The sequence below is a fragment of the Manis pentadactyla genome, chromosome 4 (assembly GCF_030020395.1).
Source record: "Manis pentadactyla isolate mManPen7 chromosome 4, mManPen7.hap1, whole genome shotgun sequence".
Lineage (NCBI taxonomy): Eukaryota > Metazoa > Chordata > Mammalia > Pholidota > Manidae > Manis > Manis pentadactyla.
In genome coordinates this window covers 171928990-171950259 of record NC_080022.1, presented here as the reverse complement: position 1 = coordinate 171950259, position 21270 = coordinate 171928990, and the positions used below count along the sequence as shown (strand labels likewise).

Sequence of the window (21270 nt, the reverse complement as noted above, 5' to 3'; positions counted from 1 at the left end):
ATTGTCAGGATGAATGAAAGACCTCTGGAAGCATTTCTGTAATTGACAGACTTCTGAGATTGTTATTCTCCAAGGCGGGAGGCCACCCTCCGTCCCTGGAGGTGACTGCATGAGGATTTTATCCGCTTCTGGGGCACCTGCTCCTTTCTCAGCCTGAACGCTGGCTTCAGTCCTCCGCTCCCCAATCCCCGCGTTTCTCCTGAAGACTGCTTTGATGGTACCCAGATTCTCGTAGCCTGCCTATTTCCTTGAGCGCCTCCATTCTAGAGCCGCTGGAGATGCCAGCACAGGCGCAGGGTTGGTCCAGGGCAGGATAGCTGGCGGGGTCTCCGCTGGCCTGAATCTGCACCCCCTGCCCTGCTTTGGGGCTCCTATTTGCAGGCGGTTCCCTCTGGCCCTCGGCTGGTCTCTGGGCTAAACGGAGGAGGAGAGGAACAAGGGCTAGGGGCCCAGGAAGGGGGTTCCCACCTTCTCAGTCGGGAACCCGAGAGAAGACGGAGCCTTGCGCCGCAACGCCGCTCCGTCATGGGTCTCCAAGCCACTCGCGGTTCCTGACAGTCCTCGACTCCGAGGTTCGCCCCGTCCGGCCTCCAGGCCGCGACCCCCTTCGCCCGGACCCCGCCAGTCCCGCAGCTCCGAGCGCGAGGAAGCATACGGTTCTAGGACCCGGAGGCGCCGCCGGGCACGCAGCCACCTCGGCCTCGCCTCGGTCGCCTGCCGCTCCTGCAGGTGTAGCGGCGCCGGGCGCCCCTCGGCGGAGGTGACCCGGGTCGGCAGCCCCCTCCCCGCCGCGCCATGGCCGCGGCCGACCCCGGCCGCCTCCCGGCGCCCGCCCCCTCCCTCCAGCCCTCCCCCCTGGGGCTGGGTGCGTAGCGGCGGCGGCGGCGAAATGCGGTTTGCGCGCACCGGGAGCGACAGCAGAAGTTAGAAACTCGCCGAGGGGGGAGACTGCGCCGCAGCTTCCTGCCCCCGGCCCAGCCCTCTGGCCCCGGCGGCCTGCAGCCTGACTTCCTCCCCCCACCCCTCAGCTGGCCGCCTGGCTCCTCGGACGGGGCCGCCCCGATGGGACGCCGCGTCCCGGCCCCTCCGCTTCCGCGAGCCGCTGCCCTCCTCGCCCCTCAGGCCGGGGGCCTCGTCCCCTGACCCCCGGAAAGCTGGATTTCCGAGGCTGGAGGCGCCTGGCCGACTGGGTGGGGGCCACCATGGGCAACGCTGCAGGCAGCGCGGAGCAGCCCGCGGGCCCCGCCGCCCCGTCCCCCAAGCAGCCCGCGGCGGCCAAGCAGCCGATGCCCGAGGCCGGAGAGCTGGAGGAAAGGTTTAACCGGGTCCTGGTGAGTCCGACCCAACGCGTGCAGGGCGCATGGGGGTCAGCAGCGTCCCGGCGTGCGTTCCCGCCCCCGGGGACTCAGGTAGTGCTTGGAGATCCCTGGCCCAGTGGCTGCTCTTCCATGAGGTGGGAGTTAGAGTGGCTTCTTTCCAGAGTGACTTAGCACTCTCCCCCCAAAACTTTCTTCTGCAATGGCTTAGGCTCCTTCCCCAAGAAATCCTATTCCCCCAAGGCTCCCGGGGATTAAAGGTCTAAACAAAATGTCCTGTGAGGAAGTTGGGAGCCGAGCTCGCTAGGGCACCCGGGCGCCCCTTTCCCCATTGGATGCAGGCCCAGGTACAGGGCACGGGTCTGAAGCATCTGCATGTGTCTCAGATCAAAGAAGGAAGGGGTTACACTTCACCCTCCTGGTAGCTGTAGACCCAGCTGAGGTGTTTGCTCATGATTTGTTGGTTCCTGGGCTGCTTGGAGCTGGGCTGTCAGATCATTCAGAGGGGGTGTCACTTTCCTACCCACTATGTGTCCAGGAGAGGATGCCTGGGGATCCTTATCTTGGGGATCCCCACCTACCCACTGAAGGGATTAAGCTCAGTAAGGGCTGGATTAGGCTGGTTGGTCACTCTGGCTGAGGGTAGAGCAAAAGTCTGGAACTCTCCCGGCCACCATCCTCTCTGGGGAATTGAGGGGCTTGGGACTAGGCCACTGGGGAGCCAGCCATCAGCTCAGGGTGAGCCTAGAGGCAATTGTATGTGTTTGGTGGGTGGGGGTTCCCTGAGACCTGGGGGGAGGCAGAAGTAGGGAGGAGGAGGGACACTCATTCTCACTTCCCTCTCTTTACTTCAGTCTTATTCCCGGCTCCCTTTTCTAACTACTTGCCTGGTAGCCTGTCTGCTGTCAGCTCCCCTGTGTGACATTGGATGATAGGCAAATGGGGCTGTGCTTTTTCCCAGAGGTACTTGCCCACCGTAACAGGCTGCCACTGCGGGTCTGAGGGTGGGAGCCTGGAGGAGGTGCAGGCAGGACAGCAATGCTGGCTGGTGGCAGTGCTCAATTCTTTGTCCCCTTCACCTCCTTGACATCATTGCCCCTCCCTTGGCCAGTCATTAGGCCATACTTGCCAGATCCTCTGCATGGCCCCTCCTAACAGTTCCTGGAAATCTTGGCTGCTGCCCCCTCCCCGGAGAGAAGATAGGAGTATGGAGGAGCTATGGGGTGGGGTGGGGTCTGGTCTATCCTTGTGAAGGTTCTTTGCTTGGTTAGAGGCAAGGGTGGGACTCTGAGGGACACCTCACACCAATCTAGGCCCTGATTATACCATCTCCACCTGCTTCCCCCTCCTGGAACCCATGGCCTGGCAGAGCTAAGCTGAACTGAGCAGATGGGGGAAGGGGGAGAATGAGGAAAGACAGTCTCTGGGGACCATCTGGGGAGCCTGAGTTGGTGTTGGATCCCTGGACCCCTGCCAGACACACAGGTCTGTCTTTGCCCCCCAAGTGTGTGTCTATAAATGGGGGTGGGATGGGCCCTCAGTGTGAGGTCCAGGCTCCAGTCCATTCTCTGTTATACACACACTAATGGGGAGGAGCAGTGCATAATTCAGACAAGTGGAAAATCCAAAAGTCAAATGATGAGGTTCTGATGCCTGTGTAGGACTTGATCGCCTTGCTTGCATTTTTGGCCTTAGCTCTGACTGGCTGAGTCGGACACTAAATGCAACTGGGAGTCCTTGAGTACCAGGGTGTGGAGGCTGGAGGCCCAGAGATAGGTTTTATGGGGTGTCCTGCTGGAGAAAGCAGTGGTTGGGTAGAAATCTAGGTCAGCAGTACCCACTGGGGCTCAGCTCCCCAGCCCCCAGGAACCCACATGAGTTTACACTCCATCTTCTTCCTGGGAAGGATCAGCCCGTTCTTTGTCCTGTGTGGGCAGAACACAACTCAAGGTCACTTGCCTAAGAATCTGGCTCCTCTCACTCCTTGCTGGCAGGGGCAAGAACCCTGCCCTGGGGTGACTGCATTGGTCTCTGCCTAAGGCTGCCGGAGGCTACAGATTTGGATAAACCCGCAGGACTGACCACAGGTACTGCAGGGTGCACCTCCATCTGCACCCCGCCTCTGTGGCCAGAGCTGAGTCCTGTCGTTAGTGAATGTCTACAAGAAGAACCTCAGACTGCTGAGAGTGAGGGGCCCACCCCACCACCCATCCCAGGTGTCCCCCAGTCTTGATGGGAGAAGCAAAGCCCTCCCCTTGGGATCTAGTCACATGGCCCCAGGGAAACTCTTCCTTTCACTAGGCTCAGCCCTTTGGTCCCTGGTGGGGAGTAGGATCTTAAAACCCCAAACCACTCCTGTCTCCTGGCTGTGGGACCCCTCTTGTGGGTGAGGGGTGCCCCCACCAAGGCTGCAGCCAGGCAGGAGATGGAACTTGCTCTCCCTTTCTCCCATGCAAGAGTGGGTGGTGGTGGGCTACTTTTCTGAGGAGGCTGTGAGAGGGGGTGCCCCTGCTTAAATAGGGGTGGGGAGAAGGGGTGGGTTGAGTCAGGGTTTCTGGTTGTTGCCTTAGCAACAGTGGAGGAGCGATGGCTGCCCAGCCACATGGGCCTGCTGCAATGGGGGGAAAAGCAGCCAGCCAGGCTCCCCACTCGCACTTCTCCTATGCTGTAGCAGAGGCTGGGCGTCTTCCAGCCCCTCCCAGCATTCCCTTGCAAGAGTCAGGGTTTGGGATGGCCAGGCACAATTCCAGGCCTGCCCAGAAGGTCCATGCTTACAGACAGGCATAGGACACCCCTGATGTGCCTGGGCAGGGAGGAGTCTGTAACCTTGGAGTGAAGGGATCAAGGAAAGGTGCTGGGATGTTGTGCTTGATGCCAAGATGCCAAGAGCTGGCAGCCAGGACGTGGCTGATCCATTTGGAGAGGAGTTTGCTTGATGGGGCTGGCACCCTGGGTTGCCCTGAGCATGTTCCCAGGGGTGTGGGCACTTGGCCAGACTGTGTGCGGAGGTCAGCACAGACCCAAACAGGGTGTGGACCCTGGGGTTCCTGCTTTTAGCTGGGCCTCTTCCCTGATGGGGCTGGTGATGAAGAGTGGGGGTGGATGTCCCCATTCATTGGCCTGTGACTGACACACTGCCTCCTTGTCCAGCCCCCTCCTCTAGGGTGGGGCAGATGAGGTTAGAGGGTATGTAGTTGTGGGGTTGCTCAGGCCCTGTGTTTGCCATTGCCGGGGAAGGAACCTAATGGGGTTGTGGCCATGTGGGCAGATATTGGGTTGGGCAGAGGCTGTGGCGTGACATTCCTAGCAGGCAGGGCTAGCACATTCTGACCCTGGGAGCCTAGGGATGTGGTAGGCATGATTCACAGTGACATCTGGGGCCAGTTGGCAAAGAGCTCGGTGAGATGGGCAGGAGCAGGTGCCACCTCTGCATTTTTCTTAGGAACATGGAGCTCTGGAAGGTGGCTCAGGTCTCCCTGCCTCTGTGAGGCACAGGGATTACCCTCGGTAAGGCAGGGTAGCTTCCTGGGCTTTGGGGTCATGAAGTTTGTGGGTTGGGTTTTGTCCTTGCCACTTTCTACCTGTGTGACCTTAAGCAAGCTCTGAGCTTCGGTTTTCCCCAGGTATTAAAAGAGAATAATAACGGTATGTGCCGGCCTCCTAGGATTGTTGACAGGATTGAACAGATTGTTTGCACCATGCCTGACACAGAGCAACGCTCAGTGAACACTCCCCACTGTGAGAGCGGCTGGTGTTCTGGCCCCCTCCCTCTTGTAGCCCTTCTAGGTGAAGGTGCCTAGAGCCCACCTCTCCCATCTTCCCACCTCCAGTATCAAGACTAACCAAGCTGAGTCCTTAGCCATCACAGGCCAGCCTGCCTTCCCTGCCATCACACAGGTCAGCAACAGAGGGGCCTAGACAGAAAACTGCCTGGCGGACGGAAACCGCGAGAGGGAGCGCCTGTCTCTCCTGGTGGGTGGGGCTGCAGCGATGCTAACGGTAGCTGGGTGCACATGGGAAGGGGGTGGTGAAGCCTCCACTTCCCTCTGAGAGACGGTGTGCTGGCGGAGTGGGGGGGTTCCCCAGTGAGTAAGAGCTCAGTGTGGGCAACAACAGGAAGCGTAGGGTGCTGGGTGGCAGGAAATGGGGCTGGCTGTTCCTTGTTCCTCAGACAGGGGGAGTGGGGCCAGAACACCCCTGGGGGCCAGGACCCACGTTTCTCATTGCCCTCAGCGCTCCTTCTTCCAAGGAAACCGAGTGTTCATGACAGCTTGCCAGGCAGGTGACCTTGGGCAAGCAACTTAATTGCTCTGTGCCTCAGTTTCCCATTTGTGTTGAGCTTTAAATAAGCTAATAGGTGTAACACACTTAGACTGGCGACTAGCCCAGAGTGAGTGTTCTGGAAATGTTGTTATTCTCCTACCAGCCTGCAGTATACAGCCTGCTGCCCTGGCTCCCACCCTGCTTTCCTGTGTCCCAGCCTTAGGGACACTGAAACCCTGATGGGAGAAGCTGTTAGCTTTTTGGAGCTCTTAGGACCTGATCCTAGGGCCAGCCCTCCTCTAAGCCTGGGATTGTTTATAAGCGCCCTAGAAAATCTATACACTGGAACTTCAAAAAGTGGATGAAATTGATTGTCTTTGGAGATGCTCTGAGAGTTCTAAAGCCAAGGTTGAGGCATATAGAGATGGGCAGAGGGGAGATGTATGGGGAAGTGGGACTGGGGTTCAGGGCCTGGCTTCTGGGCACATCAGGCTGCAGAAGCTCTGGGTGGCTGGCCTGATACTTGGGTTGATGCCCAAGTTCAAGGGCATCCTGGGGCTGGAAGGGCCAGGCCTTATGGGGAGAGGGTGGGCAGGTGGTTTGAGACATAGTCTCAGCTCAAACTGAAAGTGAAATGGGAGGGTGTGTTTGTGTCCAAAGGCAGACAGAGCCCCTTCAGTCGCCAGGGACACCTCCCCATGTGTCAGCACTTGTGGGGAGGGATGTGGTCTTAGGGGCAGGGGCTGGAGGGGCTGGAGGCCCCTCTCACCCAGAGAGGCTGGGGCAGGAGGGCAAATGATCCCCACATATTCTAACAGAAGGGGCGGAGTGTTGGCTCCTTTGCTTGACCACACCCTAAAAGATGCATCCTATCTTACTCTTATTCTGACCCAAAGCATTCGGGGCAGCAAGGAAAACGGGCTGAAGGGCAGTTCATTTTTGGTAAAGCCTTGGAAACAGGTCTGTTTTACCCAGATGTTTTCACAAACACCTGCTCACCACACCATCCCTCACCTTCAGGTCTTTAATGGACTCTCCCACTTTAATGGACTCTTCCCGGTCCTTTGCTGTCCCATTTGAGCACGCTCCGCCAATCTTCTTGTCTCCTAGCCCCCACCCCCATGGTGCTGCCTCCTTGCTGCGGGCCCTGGGCCTGGGGGTCTGATGCTGTTTTTCAGGATGCAATGGAATCCACTGGCCCTTCTCCTGCTCCCTGGGGTACCAGCCTCCTGGGTGGGCACAGCCGAGGAACTGCTGCTAATTGGTACTCAGCACTGTCAGAGCTATTTGTGATTTCCGAGCCTAAATTTAGCCTGTCTGGCAGGCTGGCATGTGGGCCCGGGGGCCTGAGGAGGCCCAGGTGAGGCAGGGGCAAAGGGGTGCCCTACCCTCCTCCACTGTTGGGACAGGTGTGCCAGCCCAGCAGAAGCCTCCCCTGCCCCAGTAACGACCATGGGCTGTTCCGGGGGAGTGGGCGAGGGTGCTGGTTCAGTGGCTCCGGTCTCAACGCCAGCCCAACTTCCCTCTTACTGGCTTCATAACCTTGGGCAGGTCACTAAACGAAGCTATGTTTGCACCTGTACGATGGGAAGAATAAGGGTGCCAATCGTGGAGAGGCTGGAGGGTAGCATCCGTGTGCAGGGCTCAGAGCAGGGCCTGTAGGGTAAGCATCAGGCAGGGCTGGCGACCACAATTGCTGTGCCCCTACAATTGCCCTGGGGCCATTCCAGGACTCAGAGCAGGCCCCGGTGTGAGTGAGGGCCTATGTGGGGAAGCAGCCGTCCCCTCTCAGGCCCGGATGCCCGGGCTCGGCCATGGCTCTCACTCCCTAGTCCTCCCCCCACCCCCCGACTCCCTCCTGTGTGCTGGCCACTGCTCCAGTTTCCTGGGGTTGCCTGACCTCTCTCGCTGCTTCTCCTTCCCCCTTGGCCCCGTGCAGCCCTGTGTCTCTGGTGGGGAGGGACCAGGAGGGACCAGGGAGAAAGAGACAGAGACAGAGAAAGGCCCCAGGGAGGCCTTCCTGACCAAGTAGGACCCTCCTCCATTGCAGGGCCCCTTGCAGGGCAGTGCCTCCCCTGGCGGCAGGAGCTCTTCTGGCTTTGGCAGGTCGGGAAGGGTGGCAGATGAGAGCAGCGGGTTCCTCAATCCAGGCACGCGCTTTCGCAATGGGAGAAGAATGACGTAGCCCCATCCCCAGCGGGCCCTGGGGGGTGGCATTTTCACGTCTCAAGTGGGTCCCTGGCCGGAAAGCTTGGGCAATGCGGGGTGAGTGCACCCAGCTTCCTGTTGTCTGGGCTGACCTAAGAGTGATTTTGGGGGTGAGGTCTGCCTAGAGCCCTAGAATTAGGCACAGCACCGCAGAGAGGAAGGAGGAGGTGGCGGCGGCGTGGGTGTGGTCCCTCTCAGCTCCAGCTGTGGCCTCCTCTCAAGGACATGTGATCGAGAAGGTCTCCTTTGCGCCACCAGAGCCGGTGACGTCCGCAGGGGAGACTCAGAGCCCCCTGAGGGCAAGGACTGTCTTTCAGGGCCTGACATATAGCACATCCTCAATAAACCTGGGGTTTACTGAGTTGGGGTGAACTGGCATCATCTTCTGGGTCTATTAGTGAGACATGCCAAGCCCTGGGAGCCCAGAGAGCCCCTAGTGCTGGCAATGCCTGGTGATTCCGCAGCCCCAGGGGGGGCCCTACATCTGCCCTGTGGGGGGAGCTGGGCAGGCACACTGCCCTCTTGTCATCTGTGGCTCGGTGGGGGGGCCCAGACAGAGCAGTGCTGACCTTTCTCGGCACTGCTGTGGGGAGTCCCAGCCTGGGTCACCACAGACCCAGCACGCTGGCTGCTCTCCCCAGATCCTCCGCTGGGTGACTTTCCCCCGGAATGCCCCTGGCCCCTGTAGCCGTGATGTGCCTGCTTGGAATTCCCTGCCTGTCCGACCTCAGCCCCTCGGCCTGTCCTCCTCTCCTTCTTTCCAGAAGGGATGAGGTGGGAGGGAGCTGGAGAGGGATGGGGAAGGAGACCACTGTCTGTGTTCCTCACAGGAGATTTCTGGCGCTCATGGGGCGCTGGCACCCTGGGCCAGGACTGCACAAAGTCCCAGTTGTGCCTGGTGGCACACGGTGACAGGGCACAGTCCGTGCCTGGCCACACTTGGGCCCCCTGTTAGTTTCCCATGCAAATGGGAGAAGAGATGCTACTCCCTCATGGTGCAAGGGGACAGGAGTCCAGGGTACCTGAGGTCCCGGGAAGGCAGGCTGAGAAACCCCAGCTCTTGCCTCTGCCAGCTGTGCCAGGGAGGCGGTGAACCCAGGTTGGCAGAATCCAGGCCCTGGAGTCGGGCAGACTTGGATTCAGATCCCAGTGTCACTTTCTGGCTGTTGCACAGAGGAAAAGATGCTTCACCGCTAGGCCTCAGTCCTTTCTTTGGCTAACGCAGCTTACCTCCTGGGGTGAGAGGGTGCTGGGGAGTCACGTGTGTGACACACCCGCTAGGGAGCTGGCCCTAGTGGGTTCCCTGAAGATGCCCATGCTCCCCTGCCCTCGTGTTGGGGGCCCCAGGCTCAGGGTCTTTATGTTGTCCTTCCCCTCCCCAGAACTACATGAACCTGCCTCCAGACAAAGTCCAGCTGCTGAGCCAGTATGACAACGAGAAGAAGTGGGAGCTCATCTGTGACCAGGTGGGTACCAGGCCCTTCTGCTCTCAGGGTGCCCTACCCTGGTCAGGTTTGGTCTGGCAGGAGAGGGGATGCTGTCATGCTGCCCAGAGGGCCAAGACCCTGCCCAGAAGCCAGTGTAGCATCTGGGAAGGGTACTGGAGGTATCTGTAGGACTTTGGAGTCACCCCCTCTTGGACATAGGCCTCCCCAGGGACCTCATGAGTCACAAGCAGGGCTGGGTCTTCCCTCTGAAGAGCTGGCAGGGCCTAGACAAGGGCACAGGCCAGTGCACATAGGGCCTTGTCATTATTCTCTTGCTGAGCTCCCTGGAGCAGCTTCTGTCAACCCTCCAGCTTTGGGCTGGGGAAGAGAGGGGGTAACCCCAGGGTTGGACCCTATGGGAGGTGGGGAGGAAGGGGCAGGATCCCTGTCCTCCTTTTATCTTGGGTCCCGAGATGCTGCAGTCAACCAACAACCCCAAGGCAACCGGTTCCCATGGGGGGCAGGCTCTAGAACCCCTGCCTCCTGGTGCTGCGGCTTGCCATCCCGTGGCTCACCGGCTGCCCCTACCCCTCCAGCTTCTGGGGCCGCTGTCCATGGTGGCAGGGAGGACTCCTGTCCCACTGCTGGGGCAGGGTGGGGCCTGGCTGCTGCAGTGATTCAGAGAGGGAGGGGGCAGGCCTGTGGCTCTGGAGGCAGAGACGGGGAGCCAGAGAGCAGGGAGCCTCCCCTGGGAGCCAGGACTAGGCCTTGGCTTCTGCTAATGGACTGGGATGGGCTGAGCAGGCTGGGCAGGAGTCTGGGGTTGGGGGAGGTAAGGGCTGAACCACAAGAAAAGGGAGGGGAGCTACCTCCAGAGGCTTTGTGGCTGTGGCAGGGGTTCCTGCTGCTGGGCCTGGCGAGGCTCAAAGCCTGAGAGAAGTGGGAGGTTTGGTGGGGTGTCCGGGTATATCTGAGGGGTCTAGGTTGGGAAGGATGGGAGCTCCTCTGGGCACGGAGCCTCTGATGTAGGCCCTGCCTCTTTGTGTGAGAGGCTATGGGAGCCCTGGGTGAGGAATGGGAGTTGGAGTTGCTCTGCTGAGCACAGGAGATGAGTGTCCGCACAGGTGCCTACAGACACATGTGGTGGAATGGCTACGGTGGAGCCCTGGGGAGGGGTCCTCAGCCTGCCAAGGAGCTGGCGCCCTTCATCAGGCCCCTCCAGAGGGTTCCTCCCTGTACTCCCAGCTCAAGGCTAGTGTGTGATCCGGGGAGGGCCAGAGGGCTTGGAAGGTATCACCTACTGGCCTGTCTCAGTAGCACCCCCAGGATGAGGTGTTTGGCAGAACCGACCCCTCCAAACCCCACCCCAGGCTCTACTAGGGCTGTGGCCTGTGAGGCTACAGTGGGGAGGGAAGGCTGGGCCTGAGGTGGGCATTTTAAAGTGGTTTGGTGGATGGTTTGGTTAGACTTCTGGTATTTCAGAGGGGTCTTAAGAGAGCCTGGGATCTGGGGTCAGAGCTGAGAATGGGCGAGGGCTGGTCATTTGCCCTGGGGTGGCTCTGGCTGGTCCCCTGTACACCCCATTCCATCTCCCCAGGAGCGGTTTCAAGTCAAGCACCCCACTCAGCCTATATCCAGAAGCTGAAGAGTTACCTGGAAACTGGTGGTGTCAGCCGAAAGGTAGCATCAGATTGGATGTCTAACTTGGGGGTATATGTCTCCCCCTTTTCTCTGTCCTTTTCCCCCTACACCTTCCAGGCTCTAGGCACCTACAGTAACTGTGTGTGCAAGCTTTTCCGTGGGTTTCTGTGGGTGCATGTGTGAGCGTGTCTGTAGGGGGCTGAGAGTGCCCTGGGCCCGCTCTCTTGCAGGTTCGGCTGCATAGCTGTCTGTGCTTCCATATGTCCGCTTGTGTGTAGTTGTATAGTGTGTGTGCTTGTGTACACCCTGTGTGTTCAAGGATAGATGTGTGTGTATGTACTCTATGTGTACTTTTGTGTCCACCTATGGACGTGTGTACTCTTGAGTCCATGTATATGTGTGTGTGTATGTGTGTCCATGTGTCCATGTATGAATGTGTGGGTACCTTATATCCGTGTACCCAGGGTGCTGATGTATGGATGTACGTTTGTGTGTGTGCACTCAGGGTATTCATGTTTGAACATGCATGTACCATATCCCTGCATATGGTTGTGTATGTGTGTTCTGTAAGTTTGTATATGGAGGTATGTGTGTGTACCCTGTGTCCATGCATGAGTGTCTGTGCATGGGAGAGTGTGCACAGCCTGAGAATGCTTTTTCTGCTCAGGCAGGTGTGTACGGGTTGTGGGGGAGGCCGAACGTGAAAGGCCAGTTGTTGGGGGAAGGGTGGGTGGTGCTGGCTGTTCTATCAGGGCTTGGTGTGCCTGAGGGAGACTGAAGCTCCCCCAACCAGAGTCCTCTGTTCTTGGCCCCCAGTTTAAGAGGAGAGTTCAGGAGTCCACACAGGTGCTGCGGGAGCTGGAGATCTCCCTGAGGACAAACCACATTGGGTGAGCAAGGGCTCAGCTCTCCCTCTGCCTCCCGGCAGCCCCCGGGGCTACCCCTCGCTACTCCCCTGCCCCCAGCACAGGCTGTGCCTGTGGGCCGCCTCTGGGTCAGGAGGCCAGGGCAGCCGCTCTGCCTCCTCTCCTGGGCACCTCTCCCTGCCCCTCGAAGCACGGCTGGGACTTGGGTCCTGCCTGGGCCCCCTGGCACCCACTAGTGTTGCTGGGTTTTCTGGGGCTGGGGCTGGTTGGTGTCTTCCTGGGGGAAGCTTACCTCTGGGCCCTTGCTCTGCCCGTTCTGAGCCCGCTCTGGGTAGGACCTTCTTCCTGGCTAGAACTCAGGGAGCGCTGTGCCCCGCAGGTGGGTGCAGGAGTTCCTGAACAAGGAGAACCGTGGCCTGGATGTGCTCCTTGAGTACCTGGCCTTTGCCCAGTGCTCTGTCACATAAGCGCCCGCTGCAGCCCCGTGTTGCTTCTGAGAGCCTTGATCCATGCTTCTCTGTGCTCTGCCGCTGTTCTGGCCACTTCAAACAGTGCAGCCCAAGCCTGCCTGGGACCCCTGCACTTGGCCCTGAGAGGTGCCCTTCCTGAAGACCTGCCACAGACAGGGACAGATGTGACCTGGGGTGGCCAGCTGGGACCTGGGTGGTTTACTCTTGTGTTCTACCATTCCCTGTTTCCCTGCTGTGCCTGGCCCAGTGCCTCCTCCTCTGGATCCCTGGTTTCCTGCATATCTGTATCCCCTTCCCTTTCCCCAAGCCCTCTCCTAATTACTCCATGCAGTGGCCTCCAGCCCCACTCCAACCCTGCAGGTATGACATAGACAGCACAGACAATGGGGTCCCTGGATCAGAGAAGAGCAAGCCCCTGGAGCAGTCAGTGGAAGACCTCAGCAAGGGTTCACCCTCATCCTTGCCACCACAGCCCAAGAGTCGCCACCTGACCATCAGGTATGTGGGTCCCATGGCAGGGTGGTGGGGAGAATGACAATTGATCCCTAGACTGCTGTACCCAGTCAGCCCCACCCCAGACCCTTGGGGATGTTGGGAGGAGTAGCCTGGCATTGAGGATCAGAACAAGGGCCTCAAACAGGGCTTAGGTGATGGGTGTGTTGAGAAGCCTCTAGTGGGATCTAGAGGCTGGAATCTTGGTGGGTCTGGGATAAGGAAGGGGTTTCTGGGTCAGTAGGTCCCCTCTGGTGCCCATCTAACCCCCTGTTTTCTCCCATGTGGCTGCCAGGTGCCCCCCTTCTCCCCGGTACGTAGCCGCCTCGGGGCAGGTGCATGCCTGGTAGGCGCCCTGGGTGGTAGTTGTGTTGGGTGGGGTGTTCAACTGATGCCCCTGGGTTCAACTGCTGTGGATAGGCCCCCTCACCCTAACTGAGGGCATCCTGCTGGGAGACGGAGAGGGAAGGCGATGGCCCTGGAGCCTCACGGGCATGTCCCACTTCCTCCCTTTTCACTTTGGGTGTAGGGGACCAACTTCCTATGAAGCCCCAAACTCTCACAATGTTTTCTTTTTCATTCATTCAACAAGTATTTTTTAGCATTTACTATGTATCAGGCATGGTGGCAGGTGCTCAGGAGATAGACTACCTTACCCTGGGGAGCCCTCAGTCTAGTAGGGGACATGTGTGACAGGCTGTTGTGGAGGTGTGACTGGGAGCTTTGAGAATGGGGGTGGCCACTGCCTGGGGAAGGTTTGCAGGAGAGATGGCACTGAGCTATGTCTTGCAGATGGATACAGGCTGTACAGGCAGTAATAGGGACAGGGAAGGGTATTCCAGGCAGAAGGAACAGCATCAGCAGACTCAGAGGCATATTTGAGCATCGATGGCAGAAGGGTGCTGTGGCACTCTGAGGGAGGAGGGGGGCCTCCCAGTGTTGTTGGAAATGTGATAGAATTTGTCAAGAGAAACTGATGTCTAAGTCACGATTGGCAGTTCTGCAACAGTGAAAAAGTCCCATATTTTTAAACAAAGAATTATCAGGCACATTCACACAGCTCTTATTATGTGAGAAGCTGTTCTACTCATTTCATAGTCCTGAGAACCCTCTCTGAAAGGTTGTCACCAATCACTCATTTTTTACAAATGAGGAAACTGAGGCACAGGGAATTATGTAACTTGCCTTGTAAGTGGTGAGCTGGGATTTGAACCCAAGCAGTCTGAATTCAGAGCGTCTCAAGTCGGAAGAAAAGCCCGTGTGTCTGTGAGCGCCTCCTGGTGGAGGGTGTGTCTACGGGGGTTTCCAAGCGTCGGCTGTCTCTTCCCTCTACAGGCTTTCTACCCCCCACAGCACAGCAACCCTTTTAAATGCCAAGTCGCCCTTAAGCATTTCTGCTTTCCTGACCTCCCATCTCCTCTCCCTGCAGCGTGCTAGTCCCCAGGCCTAGGGGCTGAGGAAGCCTTCCTGCCCTCAGCTGGCCTCTTTTTTGTGGGGTAGATGGGAAGCAACAGTCACAGGTTCCAAATGTGCTCTTTTCTTACTCCAGAGGCCATTTCAGTGGTGGTGGGGTAACGGGAAGCTGGGTTTGGGGCTCTGACCCCTGCTGCCTCCTCCCCACCCCGCTCAGGCTGACCCCAGCCCACAGCAGGAAGGCCCTGAGGAATTCCCGTATTGTCAGCCAGAAGGACGACGTCCACGTCTGCATCATGTGCTTGCGTGCCATCATGAACTACCAGGTCGGTCAGTGGGCGTGGGGCAATAGGGGCCCTAGGGAGCCAGGCCTGTCCTCACTGGGGGTTGCCTAAGCTGTTAAAGTCCCGGAGTCAACTGTCCCCTCACTGGAGAATCTTGGGGATCAGGTCCCTTAGAGTTGCCTGGACATGAAGGGGGGCATGGCTATGCCTGATGTGAGGACTTAGGTATGCCTACTGAGAAAGGCTGGACACCGGGCACACGGGGAGAGCAGCTCTAGGTTATTTTGTTTGGAGGAGTGGTTGGTGAAGCCAACCTTTGAGGACTCACTGTGTCTGAGGTACTGAGCCCTGTCATTAGCTCTTGAATAGACAAATGTATTTTAAAAGAGGGACCAGGCTTTGGCTGCTGCAGAAGAGGTTGTGATTGGATATGAAGAACTTCCTAAGCTTGAGGACAGTTAGAGATCAGAATGGCATGACACTGACAATGTCCAAGGTGGGGGGCTGGAGGGTGCTGGCAGTCCTGGGGGTCTGCCTGGAGGAGCTGACCTCTCCTCTTTCCCCAGTCTGGCTTCAGCCTCGTCATGAACCACCCAGCCTGTGTCAATGAGATTGCTCTGAGCCTCAACAACAAGAACCCCCGGTGAGGTCCAGGCCCCTACCTTTCTCCACATCTAGATTCTCCTGCTTTAGCCCCTTGCCTACTCTGTTCCCAGTTCTAACCCCCTATTTTAACTCCCAGGCTCATTCTACAGCCGCCATCAGCTCTCCTGTCCTCCCCTGGCCAGGCTCACATCCATCCTTGGATGAGAACAGGGTCTGCCTGCTGTCACATGACAACCTTCCCTTCTCTCTGCAGAACCAAGGCTCTGGTGCTGGAGCTGCTGGCAGCTGTGTGCCTGGTGAGGGGAGGACACGACATCATCCTTGCAGCCTTTGACAACTTCAAGGAGGTAGTGGAACTCTCCCCCCAAAACCAACCCATCAACCAACAAACATGTAGTTGCTTTCTAGTGTTTCTTGGAGCCGTGCTGCTGGCAGCTGTGGCCTCTGCTGGGGATGTTGGGTGGGCATTTGGGGAGCACAGGGTGGGGATGATCTGGGATGGGGAAACTCTGAAGGGAAGACACAAGGCCACACAGCAGCATTGCCTGGGGTTGCAGGGACATCTATGGGGATCTGCTGAACCTCTGACCCTCAGCCTGACCAGATCCAGACTGGACTTATCCATGTATCTCAGAGTTGCATACATACATCTCTGTTGACACGGTTAACAGGCTCAGCAGTAGTAAATTCATGAGAATATCATTCATAAGGCAGCACATGGTCATTCAGTCCCTTAATGAATATTTATTGAGTGCCTACTGTATGTCAGGCACAGTGTGGGTACCTGGAATACTTTAGTGAACAAAAGAAAAAGAAAGCATGGGAAGACAGAAAATAAACGATATAATAAATAAGCAAATTGGACAGTGCATTAGAAAACAATAAATGCTACGGGGAAAAATCAAGGATGCTTTTGGGAGACGGGGACCCAGTTGCAGGGTGGTCAGGGAAGCCTCTCCAAGAAGAGGAGATTCGAGCAAAGCTGTGAGGGAAGTGAGGGACTTGCTGTGGTGGCCACCTCGAGGAAGAGCACACCAGGTGGCTGGAACAGTAGGTACAGAGGCCCTGAGGTGGGAATGCCCAGGATGCCCTTGTGCCCAGAGTGGAGTAAGTGATGGGGAGGCCTGTGGGGGATGGAGAGGAAGAGGAGGTTTTGAGCAGAAGAGTGAGCTGGCCTGCTTTTGATTTCCCTTGAGAATAGCCTGTAGAGGCACAAGGGTGGCAGCTGGAACGTGGCTTAGGACGTGTGTCACTGGGGCCTCACCGACAGCCATTTCCCCCACCCAGGTGTGTGGGGAGCAGCACCGCTTTGAAAAGCTGATGGAATATTTCCATAATGAGGACAGCAACATCGACTTCATGATGAGCTCAGGGGCCCAGCCTGGGCTGGGTCACTCTCAGGTGCAAGGAGCAGCTAGGGACCTGGGGATCTGGGATCTGGGCTCTGCTCCTGCAGAGTATGAGGACTGAGTGGTTGTTAGGGGAGGGGTGGATGTCAGAGATGGGGAGGCCGGAGGGAGGGGACACTGGGGAGAAATATAGGCAGGAACATAGCTGGGTCAGTAGAGGGAGAAATGTGGGAAGGCAAGGAGGCTTGGGGATAAATGGGGGATGGAAGGCACTGAGCACTCCCCACTTAGAGGTTCATAGACCTGCTTTTGTCTCCTGTCCCCCAGGTGGCCTGCATGCAATTCATCAACATTCTGGTCCACTCGGTGGAGAACAAGAACTTCCGTGTCTTCCTGCAATATGAGTTTACCCACCTCCGCCTGGATCTATACTTGGAGGTGAGCCTTGCATTCCCAGGGGACTTAACCATTTGCCCATTGCAGAGTATGGCTCAGTGATTAGCAGCCTGGGTATTGTGGTCATGCAGACATTGGTTCAAATCCTGACTCTGCCACTTCCTAGCCTATGTGACTTTGGGTAGGTCTCTTCCTCTTTCTGAATCTCAGTTTTCCCATCCGTGAAACAGGAGACTCATAAAGTTAATAATGACTCCAAACAGAATGGTGTAGCCACATAATTGGCTTCCAGTCCATGGAGCTGCTGCTGCAGGCACTAGAATAGGCTCTAGGGGGCACTGAGTCTGGCCCTGGAAGAATGAGCCTCAGCCTCAGCCTCAGACAGCCACTCTGACTCAAGCACATAGGGCAGCCAGGGCTATTGGTCCCAAGTGGGAGCCAGCTCATGCTGGGCGGGCCTAGGTCATGGAGGAATTCCTTGCCCTTGGGAAGGGAGGCAAAGGGGCTTGATGCTTCCTGGTCCAGCTGAGGCAGAGAAACTGCAGCTTCCCTCATTCATTTGGGAGGCTTCCTGGAGGAGTGGAGCCTTTGGGATTAGATTTTTGAAAGCTAGGATTAATAAAAGATGAAAAGCAGACTAGAGTGAGATGGCCATACAATGGAACATTACATAGCCATAAAAAAGGTATGATGTACTGATACGTGCTACCACATGGGTGAACCTTGAAAACATGCTAAGTGACAGAAGCCAGACACAAAAGTCTGAATATTATCTGATCCCTTCACATGAAATGTCCAGAATAGGCAAATCCATAGAGACAGAAAATAGATTGGTGGTTGCCAGGGGCTGGTGGAGGAGAGAATCGGAGATTGCTTACAGGTACAGGGGTTCTTTCTGGAATGAAGAAAATGGTCTGGAATTAGTGGAGATGGAATTACCTTGTGAATATACTAAAAACTATGGAGTGGTACACTTTAAAATACTGAGTTTTATGGTATGTGCATTATATCTCAATAAAAAGTAAAGGAAAACAGGCTAGGGCCAAGTCCCTTCCTCTGGAGTTTGGGGTTGATGGCAGGTATTGGAAAGACTGCTCACATCAGGACTTAACCGTGCTCCTTCCATTTGGGGAACAGAGGCTGCGGCTCACAGAGAGTGACAAGCTGCAGGTGCAGATTCAGGCATACCTGGACAATATTTTCGATGTGGGCGCCCTGCTGGAAGACACTGAGACCAAGAATGCTGTGCTGGAACACATGGAGGAACTGCAGGAGCAGGTGGCCCTGGTGAGAGCTCCTCCTGAACTCAGCCTAGCACACAGTAGGCCCACAGGGCCTCACACTGGCATTGGACACTGGTTCTAGGTGTCAGCTGGGGGCGGCTGTCTGTCTGGCCCCTGAGATTGGCCTGAATCCAAATCCTGAATCCTCTGGGTGTCTCTCTCAATGAGTGTTCATTTAGCTGCACACTGTGCTGGATCTCTGAGGAGGACAGGCCCCTCCTCACCAAGTGCTTAGAGTCTAGGCCCTGACTTGGGTGGAACTGGGTTCTGGGGGCCCCTCCTAGCTCAGTCTCCTCTCCACCCCTCTGCCTCATCAGTGGTGCTTTGGTTTCCTCTCTGGAGAGAACTTTAGTGCCCCCAGTGCCTCACTACTTGGGTTCAAGTGCCAGGCTCGGCCCACCCACGGTAATATGGTCTAAGCACATCCGGAAGCCTCCCCCAGACCTCCAGGCAGGCATGCCTGATGCTGCCCCGTCACTGGTGGTGCCAGTGCCCCGTAGCGGGTGGGAGCTCACCATGTGCCGGTGCCACAGCTGACAGAGCGGCTTCGGGACGCGGAGAACGAATCCATGGCCAAGATCGCGGAGCTTGAAAAGCAGCTAAGCCAGGCCAGAAAGGAGTTGGAGACCCTGCGGGTAAGCCTGGGGGCGTGCACTGGAACAGTCCTGTGCACGTCCTGGCTCTCAAGAACAGACCATTTGGGGCTCCCAGGCTTTGCATAGCCTCCACCCTGGCAAGAGGATAGGGGTTCTGTGCCAGACCTGCTGGTGGATACTGATCCCTTCCCCCGGCCTCACAGGAGCGCTTCAGCGAGTCGACCCCCATGGGCGCATCCAGGCGCCCCTCTGAGCCTGAGAAAATGCCTGCTCCCCACCCGGCGCGACCTTCGGCCCTTGAGGTGAAGATGGAGGAGCTGGAGGAGAAGGGGTTAATCCGTATCCTGCGGGGGCCTGGAGATGCTGTTTCCATCGAGATCCTCCCGGTCGCTGTGGCAACTCCGAGCGGCGGTGATGCGCCGACTCCGGGGCTGCCTATGGGCTCCCCGAGCGCAGGTGCGCAGGAGCTTCCGGCTGGTGGGGTGGTAGAAACGAGGGCCTGGGGGACGTCTCCGGCTGGAGGAGTTGAGAGACGTAGGTTTGGGTCGTAGGCGTGGCCCAGGTAGGTGCGGGTGGGTAGGCGATGGGCTGAGTGCGCATGCGTAGGGCGGGGAGGCGGCCGCAAAACCATCCAAACCAAGAAGTTGACATTTCCCCTCTTCCCGTCCCGGGTTCCCCGTTCTCGCTGGGCTCAGATCTCCCATCTGCAGCGGAACCAGTTTCCGGAGCAGCACCTCCACCGCCACCTCCACCGCCCCCACTGCCCAGCCTCTCCAACCAGCAGGAAGCACCGCCCTTGGCGCCTCCACTGGCCTCGCCCCTCCCAGGCACCCCGGATCCGCCGCCCCCACCTCCGCTGCCGGGAGGGGTGCCACCACCCCCGCCGCCGCCCCCGCCGCCTTCAGGTGCAGATGGACCGGTGCCTCCACCGCCCCCACCGCCTCCGGGTGGTCCCTCTGATGCCCTTGTAGGGCCCGGCCCAGAGATGGGCCCAGGTGAGAGGACCGCCCAGAACTGGGGGGGATGGAAGGAGGGACTCCATCCTTTGGGGGTGGCGTACTGTCTCTTGCCTGTTCTGTCAGTCTGGCTGGGCCCCAGCTCCCTCCAGCCGTTATACTGCCTACTGCCCAGCGCTCACCAGTTCCCCCCTGTCCCAGGCGTGAAGGCCAAGAAACCCATCCAGACCAAGTTCAGAATGCCACTCTTAAACTGGGTGGCTCTGAAACCCAGCCAGATCACGGGTACTGTCTTCACTGAGCTCAATGATGAGAAGGTGCTACAGGTGAGTGTGGCCCTGCCTTGCTGCCAGTGTGGGCACCAGTGGGCACTTGCCCAGATCCTGCTGGGCACTGGGTGTTGTTATCTCCAGCCCTCCCCCCAACACACACACACCCATTTTACAGATGACATGGAGGCCCACCGGTGGGTGTTAAGGCCAAACTGGATTAGTGCATCTAGTAGGCAGTGTACCCTTACTCCTCTGGAGACGTTCCCCTCCATCTTTGCAGAGGGGTGCATCCCTCCCCCAAGTCCGACTTCTCTTTCCAGCTTTCAGACTCCCCCTCCCACCATCTCCCAAACAACCAGGGCTCCAGCCCTTATAATGCCACATTCAGTTTTCTGGAAGGGATGTGTTTTCTCGTCCCCAGGCCATTGCTCATGCTGCTCGCTCAGCCTGGAATGTGCTTCCCTTTCCCCTTTCATTCCTGGCCAAGTCAGTTCTTCCTTCAGCTGTAGCAGCTTGGAGTCTGGGTCCCCTGGGGTGGGCGCTGCTGCTGCTTCTCAGTGTTCCCCGTTTCCCTTGGATCCCCCATCAGGGCCAGTGGTCAAGCTGCTGATGGGTTTGTTTCTCTGTGGGTGGCCTGTTCAGGGCTGGGTGGGTGGCTCTAGCACCTAGCACAATACTCAGTCAGGAAGGTACCAGCCCCTGGCCCCACCCAGCCCCACCTCCTCTCCCCGTGCCTTCAGGAGCTGGACATGAGTGACTTTGAGGAGCAATTCAAGACTAAGTCCCAAGGTCCCAGTCTGGACCTCAACGCTCTCAAGGGTAAGGCAGCCCAGAAGGCCCCCAGCAAGGCCACCCTCATTGAGGCCAACCGGGCCAAAAATCTGGCCATCACCCTGCGCAAGGGCAACCTGGGGGCCAACCGCATCTGCCAAGCTATTAAGACGTGAGTACCTCTGACCTGGGCTTGTGGGCAGCCTAGCTCTCTCTTCTAGGTCAGGGTCATCAGGCAGATCCTAGTAAAAGTGCCAACAATAGGACAGAACCCATCAAGCTTCATACCAACCCTGGTCAGGGATGGGGTGGGGAACCTCATTCCATTTTTAGGCCAAGAAAACTGAGTCCATACTGTGTGTCCATGTTGGGGGAGAGATGTTTCCATTCCCTTCCTGCCTCCTCACCGAGCTATGGGCACTCAGGTCCAGATATTTGCAGCTGGGCATCTGCCAGTGATATATGACAGGAACCCCAGGCTGCCTGGCTCGCAACTTCTCTCAACTCCTGTCTCTTGTTCCCTGAAGCTGTTGGTAAATAACAACTTGAGGACCTTCACCATTGGTGGGCAGTCTTACAAAACATCATGAATGTACTAAATACTACTGAATTGTTTACTTTAAATGATTAATCATACATTATGTGAGTTTTGTCTCTAACA

The 21270-nt window shown here is 57.5% G+C and overlaps 1 protein-coding gene across 1 annotated transcript in view; it reads left to right on the top strand.

The window, feature by feature from the left end:
• Positions 1-1143: 1143 nt before the first annotated feature.
• LOC130683271 (formin-like protein 1) overlaps positions 1144-21270 on the top strand; it is a gene marked incomplete at its 5' end in the record, with an annotated part of 44737 nt that continues 24610 nt past the window's right edge. The window contains 13 exons of the mRNA XM_057499528.1: positions 1144-1331; positions 12552-12689; positions 14314-14422; positions 14947-15023; positions 15240-15333; positions 16274-16387; positions 16663-16773; positions 17869-18018; positions 18548-18649; positions 18814-19066; positions 19306-19605; positions 19768-19892; positions 20579-20781. Coding sequence (XP_057355511.1) covers positions 1144-1331; positions 12552-12689; positions 14314-14422; positions 14947-15023; positions 15240-15333; positions 16274-16387; positions 16663-16773; positions 17869-18018; positions 18548-18649; positions 18814-19066; positions 19306-19605; positions 19768-19892; positions 20579-20781 — 1964 coding nt within the window. The remainder of the gene's footprint in view (positions 1332-12551; positions 12690-14313; positions 14423-14946; positions 15024-15239; positions 15334-16273; positions 16388-16662; positions 16774-17868; positions 18019-18547; positions 18650-18813; positions 19067-19305; positions 19606-19767; positions 19893-20578; positions 20782-21270) is intronic.